Source organism: Plenodomus lingam, assembly GCF_022343315.1.
Source record: "Plenodomus lingam strain CAN1 chromosome Unknown contig_22, whole genome shotgun sequence".
NCBI lineage: Eukaryota > Fungi > Ascomycota > Dothideomycetes > Pleosporales > Leptosphaeriaceae > Plenodomus > Plenodomus lingam.
In genome coordinates this window covers 668,994-678,536 of record NW_027093939.1, presented here as the reverse complement: position 1 = coordinate 678,536, position 9,543 = coordinate 668,994, and the positions used below count along the sequence as shown (strand labels likewise).

At 42.7% G+C, this 9,543-nt stretch overlaps 2 protein-coding genes across 2 annotated transcripts; both read right to left on the bottom strand.

Moving 5' to 3' along the window:
* Window positions 1-4,412: 4,412 nt before the first annotated feature.
* IAQ61_005618 (uncharacterized protein) lies at window positions 4,413-7,045 on the bottom strand (the record flags this gene model as incomplete). The annotated part of the gene is made up of 3 exons (XM_003839946.2): window positions 4,413-6,686; window positions 6,744-6,850; window positions 6,907-7,045. The coding sequence occupies 3 exons, from the start codon at window positions 7,043-7,045 to the stop codon at window positions 4,413-4,415; spliced, it is 2,520 nt and encodes an 839-aa protein (XP_003839994.2).
* A 409-nt stretch (window positions 7,046-7,454) lies between these two features.
* On the bottom strand, window positions 7,455-9,282 carry IAQ61_005617 (uncharacterized protein; the record flags this gene model as incomplete). The annotated part of the gene is made up of 3 exons (XM_003839947.2): window positions 7,455-8,522; window positions 8,576-9,144; window positions 9,207-9,282. The coding sequence occupies 3 exons, from the start codon at window positions 9,280-9,282 to the stop codon at window positions 7,455-7,457; spliced, it is 1,713 nt and encodes a 570-aa protein (XP_003839995.2).
* Window positions 9,283-9,543: the final 261 nt, after the last annotated feature.

The following is a 9,543-nucleotide window of genomic DNA, read 5'->3' as shown; positions in this document are numbered from 1 at the left end:
AGTAACAGCGTTATTAGTTTAAGCCCTTAATATAAGATCCTTAAAATAATAGTAGAGCTAGTAGAACTATAGTATAAACTAGTAATAGGTGCCTTTAGTAGGTTTCCCTATAAAAGTGCTAAGGGTCCCTTTCTTCGCAATATAGAGGCGATCCTCCTAGTAACTATAATAAAACTAAAGCTAGTTATAAAGGGCTTAGCAAACGTTAGGATTATTAGCAAGGATAGCTTCTAATTAAGTATAGGTCTTATAGCTATAATAGCAGGACTTATATAAGCGCCCTAGACATAGTTAGAACTTACTATAAAGAAAATAAAAATTAAGGGGAACTTACTACTACCTTCCTAATAGTTATACTTGCTAAAGAGACAAAGCTAGTTAATACACTAATTATAGGGAAGTGGCTTTACAAAGCTACTATTATATTCCTTATTATCTAAGTTACTAGAAATAATAAAGCTACTAAGCAACTATGTTTAGGGAGATGTGTGCTAAGTAGAAGTTAGTACAGGAAATATAGGGAGAACATTAAAAGTACGCATATTATCTTAGTAGGCCTAGCGTAGGGTCTAACTACCTTATAGTAGTTCCCTACTACTAGCACTAGTAGTAGTAGATAGAGATATAATAGAGGCTATATAGGCTAGATTAATAGAAAAAGAGTAGAGATAAGACTAATTAGCTAGGAAAATCTACTATATAACAAAGTAAGTTTAGGAAATTTATAGTAGGGTAGAATAGCTATATTAGAACTTTTATAGTAGGGTACTAAAATAAGCGTATAAACGCTACGCATGCGTACTACTTAATATATAGGCCTATTACAAATTAGGAAGGAATACAAAGATATAATAATAAAACTAAAAAATATAGTAATAAAGCCTAATATAGATTATAGAGGACAAAGACATAACCCTAAACCCCTAGAAAGACGATTTCACGATAGCTTATAGGGGAAGGTTAGGGGTATATAAAGGGCTTAGGCTTATGCCTAAGCCTAGGTCTAACACAAGATAGACCAAGTCTAACACTACTACTAAGCGAACACACTAGATACCTATAAAAAGGCGTGGAGGGCTTACCTCTCCTTTAAGATACTAAATACTATTATCAACGCTTATTGCATTCTCCCTTAAGGCCAGTCCATAACACCCTAAGCTTTTTAGGGTTAGGTCTAAGTAATTTACCTACTTTAATAATATAGCCTAGGTAGTATACCTCCTTAACACTAAAAATATATTTCTTTAAGTCTAGGTGTAGTCCTACTTCTTTTAATAGTATAAGTATATACTTTACTTTTTCTATATAGTTAAACTAGTCTCCTCCTAAATATATTAGGATATTATTTAGGTAGGCTATTATATATAATCTAAGTAACTCTATAAGCGTAGTATTAATATATTATTAGAAAGTAGATAGCGCACTACTAAGACTAAATAGATATACTAACTATTTATATAACCTAAACTAGGTGTAGAAAGTAGTTAAGGACTTATAACCTTCTACTATTCTAACTTTATAAAAGGCAGCGCAAATATCTACTTTTATAAACTAATTTATACTAGATAGTGTGTGTAAAGTTTCCTTAATAAGTAGTAGTAGGTATTAGTCTAATATTATTATACTATTAAGTATCTAGTAATCTATATAAAGACGCTAACTACCTAATAGCTTCTTTACTAGCAATACTAGAGCTCTAGCTATAGAAGAGCTTGCTTAGATCTAGCCCTTATCTATTAATCTAGTAAGTTATATTCTTAGTTCTAGTAATTAATTATGTAATATAGGGTATAGGGGACCCTATAGGGGGTTAGGCTAGGTTCTATCTAGGAGAGTTATTAACTAAATATAGTAATCTATACTACCTTAATAAGGTAGTAAACTACTTACTAACTCTTTGTTAAATAGGTCCTTAAACTCTTGTAGTTCTAGTAGCAACTTTATCTTTCTAGTTTTATACTTAGGTTTATAGGGAACTATATTACTAGTAATATAGATAGTGTGTATATTAATAGGACTTCTCTTATTAATACTTCCTAGATATTTTATTACGCGTAAGTTATATATTATTTATAATATATCTAGTATATTTATTATAAAAATTTATACCTATATATCTTTCTATTAGGATTCTTAATTTAGTAACCCTACTATAACTAAACCTAAGATAATAGAGATATAGGTAAGATATAGGCGTCTCCTACTCTCTTATACTACTATATTTCCTACCTTCCTAATTATTAATTTACCTTATAGAATATCTATAATAACGCCCTCTCTACAAAGCTATAGTCTACCTAGTATTAGTTAATAGGAAAGACTAGGTACTATATAAGCTAAAAGCTAATACTACTAACTATCTAAATTATAGTCTAATACTACTAACTATATAATTCTTATACCCTTAGTAATTCCCTAGGTATATTATAAGGGTCGCGGGGGAATATTAATAAAGGTCCTACTAATCTATCTTACTAACTTTTCCTTAACTATACTATAATACTAGTACCCTAAATTAACTATTACTTATATATTCTCTACTCTACCTAGAAGGAGGGGAATAAAGAAGGGAGGATTATTTAACCCTACCTTAATATCTAGGGGACACTTAATAGCCTCTACTATTAATAATTCCTTTATTATAGTATCCTCCTTATACCCCTAACTTAGCCTAAGGTTAAGGGTAGCTAGTTTCCTAAATTAGGGCTACTTACTAATACTATAACTATCTTAATACCTACTAGTTATAGTAATAGGGTATTAGGATATATATATATAAAATAACTACCCTATCTATACTAGGTATAGACCTTTGCTAGTTTCTATATATTAAATAGGTTCTATAGGATCTAGTTAGGATATAATATTAGTAGTTTAGTAGATATACTTAATAAGGCTGCTACTTCTACTATATTTATATTACTATCCTAATCTAAGGTAGACTTCTACTAGGGTTCCTTAGACTTACTAGCCTAAAGAAAACCTAGTTCTAGAGAGGCTATTTTAATATCTACTATAATTATCTTATATTCCTCTATAGCTATATTATAGTTTATCCTAGAGACTCCCTTATTAAGGGAAACTAAGTATATATAGCTATTAAGAGATTACTAAAGTTATAAAAGCTTCTATTTATTATCCTAGTATAAACCTCCTAACTATATAAAAAGCTATATAAAATTTATAAAGAACTCTATAAAAGGCTAATTTTAGCCCTAATATAAGTATTCTAATATAACTTAGGCACACTCCTACCTATAATAGTTACTATAATAGAATACTAGGTAGTTAAGAAACCTACTTATATCCTAATACTTATATATACTATCCTTAAAGTATAGTGCTATAGCACGCTAGACTATAGGTAATAGCTAGGACTAAATATATATAAACCTTGCCTCTTTATCCCTAATAAAGACCTTATCTATACGTAGTTTAAATTCTATAGTTATTTACTAGAAGGAAAAGTTTACCTTAGTGCTATTATATAGTAAGCTAACTAGGAAAGGTTTGTGTTATAAGGTAGAGGGGGGTAGAAATAGTAGGTTATTAAAACCTATAGGCTTAGAGGGGGGTTAGAATAGAATCTAATTATATATTTCCTTATTCTACTAATATAGTATAGCTATTATAGTAGAGTCTTAAGCCTATTATTCTATTAATTTATAGACCTACTATATTAGCCTCTTTACTATATTAGGTTATACCTAATTATTCTAAATATCTAGTATATCTATCTCTATTACTATTATAGTATATTTAGAAGAAGATACTAAAATATTATAAACTAGCCTTAAGGGAGAATATAATAAGTATTAATAATAGTATTTAGTATCTTTAAGGAGAGGTAAGCCCTCTACGCCTTTTTATAGGTGTGTAGCGTGTTCGCTTAGTAGTAGTGTTAGACTCTGTCTATCCTGTGTTAGGCCTAGGCTTAGGCGTAAGCCTAAGCCCTTTACAGGGGATAATATTAGGATATAGGGCTCTACTAACCCTACTAACCTAAGTATAATAGGCTAGAGTAGCCTAAGCTAAATAGATTATATAATTATAGGTAGTATAAATACCTATAAGAACTAATATATATAGTATTAATATATTTAATATTTAATTAATACCTATTATCCTAATCTACTACTAAACCTCTATCCTACACTATAACGTCTTATATCTTAGACTTAAATTAGAGCTATATTAGAGCTGTATTAGGGCTAATAATATTTTAGCTAGTCTAACGAGAACTAGAACAAGTGCTTGCACTTGTTACAGAATGGAGCTATAGCGCGTAGCCTTGGTGTACAAAGCACTAATAATTGTACATCAATCACTATTCCTCTTGCAGTGTTCTTCACCGCTTCTATCATGGCAGCCTTGTTAGGTATCTTTCCACGCTTACTTGCACTGGTATCAGACTACCGTCTCCCCTGTCCCAACATGCCCAGATAACGCTCAATCTCTACTGCTGCACTGCCCCCGGCCTTGTCTCTGATCTCCTCCAACAGGGGCCTGTCCTTGGCCTTGAATGCCTCCTCCCCAGCCTTGACCAACAATCCACATTTGACCCACATGTTTGTCCTCTCCGCCACTGTCAAATTTGTGCATTTAGAAATGAATACACTAGCCACCCTAGTGTTACCCGCTGCCAGTATCTCATTGAAAAACGGTTCCCACCCGATTGGGCTCTTCTTCTGCTTTGCGCTCTCTTCGAGCTCGACCCAGTGGCGAGCTGCTACAAGAGCTCGGAGGCGGACGTAAGCGTAGGTTTTGTCAGAGATTTTGAACTCGGCTTGTACGCGTTGGGCCCGCTTGTAATGTCCTTGACGTATGAGATGGAAGATTGTCTGATTGGCGCTGAGGCCAATGAAGGATTGGCCGGGCGTTGTGCTGCCTGCAGGTACGGGGTCTCTGGATCCAAGGTCTTTCTCAAAAGCTTCTTGCATCTTCAGGAGTTTTGAAGCGTCATCGAGGGCTTGTCGCTGGAAGACTGCGGCGTTGTCGCGAGAGTCTTGCAGGTATTTTGAAGCAAGCTTGAGTTTGTCAAGAGAGGCACGCAGGTCGGGTTGCGTTAGTGCTTCCAAGAGGAGGAGATTTGATCCGTCTAGCCGCCTGTCATCCTGGTAGTAGAGATCTTTGAGTAATTCTCGGTCTTGATCCCACGCCGAAGACTCAACAAGGGCGGTTGCCATGGGTCGGCTGTTGATGACACGGAAGAAGGAAGCGAGTGGTAATTTCTTGCGTAGATGCAAGAGTACATGATAGACAAGATCTGTGTCGCCCGATTCGATCGCTTTGTCCAGCGCAATTGTGTCCTCTTTCATATTGAGCAACAGGGGAACCTGCTTGCCAGCTCTAGGTTCATAGTTCAGTAGTTCCGTCGCCAGGCGCACACGTCCTTCATCATAGGCCGCACGCGCTATCTCTTCGAAGGAGACCCCGGGCTTACCACACAGCTTTTTGACGATTAAGCTGCATATCTCTTCTTCTGGAGCTTGGGAGACGCGGACCTTCTGCTGCGCCCAGTGGCCATGTATCTGGTTGGCCGGTAGATGTAAGTGGTCGGCTATGCGTAATGCCAAAAGATATTCGTTGCGATTCGTAAGACGCTCGATCAGTTTTTCGGGTGTCATCCGACGGTATTGATCATAGCTCAATGGTAGCCCGACCTCGTAAAAGCGGACGGCGTTAAGGACCCTCAGGGTATCGCATATGTCGACGAAGTCGTCGGATGAATAGAGATCGAGTACTGATTTGCCGTACGATGCTGCCTTTAGTAGTGCCTTTTGCCAGTGTATATTGTATTCGTGCGCGGCTGCTTTGATGCACGTGTCGACTGCCTCCGCCAGGTTTGGGCGAATCAATTGAATGAGATCGTCCGCTTTTGGACTCTTCTGATCCAGCAAAGATGACGCCTCGAGCAAATTTGCAGCAGGCGAGTCCGACCCTAACCTGAAGACTTCCACCGCTTCGTCCGGCACCTTCTGAATGAATTCACACACCTCGTTTGTAAAAAGCCGTATGCCGTCCACATCTGGGAGTAAATGGACCCAGGTGTCGTAGTAGAACTTGGTAGCTGCGCTATTGGGCCCAATCAAGTGGACTTCATCTTCCCAGGCCAGAGCTACGGCGTTGGACCCGCACCACTGCATGTCTTTGGGTACAGTCTTGACTCCGCTGTCGTACTCGCTGAGCTTCTCGCTCCAGTCGCCACTGACTACCCAGACCTTGCCATCGTCTGTGTAAAAGGCGAGGAACTCAGCGCGCGGGCTGATGCCTATGTGTCTGAAGGGACCAGCATTGAAGTTGCGATCCTCGGCTTCGGTCGCATCGACGACATATAGGGTGGCTCCAATGGCAAGAATGACCTCTATCGATCGCGAAAGGGAGTATGCCGGTGGAATGATGCTCCACGACACGACAGGCTCATTGGGCGGAATGGCGAGGAGCTTGGGACGCGGTTCGGTGTATGAAGTGATAGAGACGAGATGATTGTTGCCAAGCAAGGCGACAAAGCCAGTGCTGTAGAATCTACACGAGACCACGCCATATTCATCTGCGCCATGGCCCAGCGTGAAGGGGACGAAGTCGCCCTGGAGGTCGCAGTAGCAGCGCACCGTGCCGTCCGAGCTCACAACAAGCAGCTTCTCGTCTTCGGACCATCCCAAGCCTTTGATCGTGCCCTTGTCCCACTGCCTGCTGTCAGCTTGCTAGTTGTCCATGCGTCAGTTGGGCGTGCGCGTTCGTACGTTGATACTACGGATGAGCTTGCCAGCGCAACTGTAGAGATCGATGCTCGCCTTGGTTGCACCCGGTCCGCGGTATGTGTGCAGCTTCTCCTCATCACGGTAGACGGCTATAGAGAGGGGTTAGGTAGAGCATGGCAATGGCAGCACATAGATGCATACCTACCTACAGCACCGCTGTACGGCGCCCCCACCACATTGTAGTTTTCGAGCTCGAGATCCGAGTCGAAGACGGCCGTGTAGAGTTGGACCTTGCGGTAGAATTTGTCGCCGACTTTCTCCCAGTTAGCTGTTGGCTTCGACATGGCGATCGGGCTTATCGGGCTATCATGCTGGTGCGGTGATGGCTGGCTGCAACCTGAGCTGTCAGCCACAACTACGGTATCTAAAGCTTTGGAGGTGAGGTCCTCCAGGGTCTGAGCTTCCCTGCTTCCGGTAGGTACTACCAGTATCGGAAACGTGACAATTCAAAACACCATCTAACGCATTGATGTCTCAGTGTACAAATGTTACGTATCATCTCATTCCATTTCTTGAGAAGCAATATACTATCCAAACTATGTATTGCAAGCCATGACTATAACTCGACTTTATCCCAACGACCTCAAAACGCCCTCGCTCGATGCATTCATTCATTACTCGCTCATGCGCCATGTCAACAGCGTAAATTATATGGTTGCTTTGATGCCAATCCAAAAGGCATCCACATGATACTCAATGACCGGCCATCATTTGAGCTAGTGCCTCCCGTACGCCAAATCGTTCAACGTCACTTCCGACCTTCTTGCGAAACATGCCGAGGTCCTTCAAGAAGTCCTGCGCTTCGTTCTGCAACTCCTGTGCCAGTTCGTCATGATCGCCCTCATCATAACCTGAATCCGAGTCATCATCGCTGATCTCATCATCAATGGGAACGGGCATGTCTTCTTTACCATCCCCGTCACCTAGCCAATCGCCTTGCTCAAAATCAGGCGTACCAAGGGATCGAGGCGGCGGTAGCACGATGGGGTTCTTGAGCTCTCCTACTGCAAGCGCAAGATGGCGGCGCAGCGAATCGATCTCAGCGCGGAGTGCAGCATTGAGCGGACGAAGTTCTTCAACCTCGGAACTCAAAGCCTTAATCTTTGCAGCGGAGACTTGACGGTTCTCTTCCATCAGTCGCTGCATCAAAGCGACTTGTCTCTGATACTCCTCCAGCTCAGTCGCTTCTTCACGCTTACGTTGGCTGGCTGCGTTGACGCTGACTTGCAGACTGCGGATCTGCTCGGCCATCTCCTGAAGCTCCGCATCTCGCTGGGCAGCAGACATGCAATCCTGGTTGACCGAGGCGCGGGTGCGGATTCGCTTCGCTTGGTCTGCGTAGCGCAGCGTTGATAATGTCTCTTCGTAGTCGGCAGGTGCAATACAGGCAACCATGGCCGTCTTACTGTTACCACCGAGCGAATCCTTGAGAAGCCATGTTAGGACCGAATCACGGTATGGCACAACCTCTCGTGGTCGCCGGCCTTTTGTCTGCCGTCGAGGATCTGCAAGGGCAGCGATGACTCGGCCCAGTGTTGTGAGGGACTTGTTGATCTGTCCTCCTTCCTTTAGTCGCTGGCCTGTGGCTTCTGTTGACTTCGCCCGCTCAGAGCCCGCAAGATCGACAAGGCGCATGCGTGCTGTACGTTCGACAGTCTCGTCAGAGAGCAGTGAGTGCGTGATTTGCTTGAGGCGGATTGTGAAGACGGCGTGAGAGCGTGACGAGGTGTCGTTCATCTTGGTGGACGCTGTTGTTCGGCTCTGCGAGGGGATAAGTGCATGCGCTTGCAAGGCTGAGAATACGAAGTACTCACCATGTCACCGATCTTCATTAAGCGCTCGACGTCGGCGTAGCTCCGGACTTCAGCCTCCGTCAGACCTTGTACATACACGCCGTCCTTTTGACTCTCGCGGATCTTGAGGTAGATTGGCGGAACGGTTCTTGGGGTTAGAAGATCCCGAACGTGCTCATTGTAAACCTCAAAATACGAGACCTGAACATGGTAATTTGTGTTGGGTGAGGGTTCATGGGCAATGCGGTCGAACAGCTCTTGGCACGTGCGTGGAATCAACCCCGGATTGTCTGGAGTGCCCATCATGGTGTAACTCTTGCCTGAGCCCGTCTGGCCATATGCAAAGATACATGTGTGGTATCCTGCAAAGTTGTGATCCAAAAACTCCTCGCCAAACGACCGGTAGACGTCTTCTTGGTGGGCGTAGTGCGGGTCAGACTCGTCGTGCGACCAGTATGACTTGTCAAAGGTAAACTCTTTGTCTTCATAGACTCGCCGCGAGTTGCCGTCCTCTTCATCGGGTGCATACAGCGTCGTCTTCTGGGTCGCTGGGTCCATTCGAATAAGACATCGAGTTCCCTTTTCCTTTTCTTGTTGGATGCGTCAGTACATACAAGTGCATGTCTCTTTGGCAACGAGTCGCTGGTCCTACCTCTGGGCACAAACGCTCGGCATCGCACCACGACCTTGACATTGCCGGGGTCGTCGTTGACGAGCGGTGTGGACATGATGGAAAACGGCTCGACGGCGCGCATCGAGGGCGCTGAAGCGGTGGTGTGGAGTCCAGAGTACATTGGCTCAGCTATGATCTCGTCCAACAACAGATAGCAATGATGAAGGAGCTGTCGCGACCGCGAAATGTACAGAAGGTGCATTGGGCGCAGTTCATCGGGACACCGCACGCATGGAGCGAAGCCCGGCCGCGCCTTGCCCAAACAAGGCAAATGTCAACAACAACAACAACAACAACAACAACAACAACAACAAAA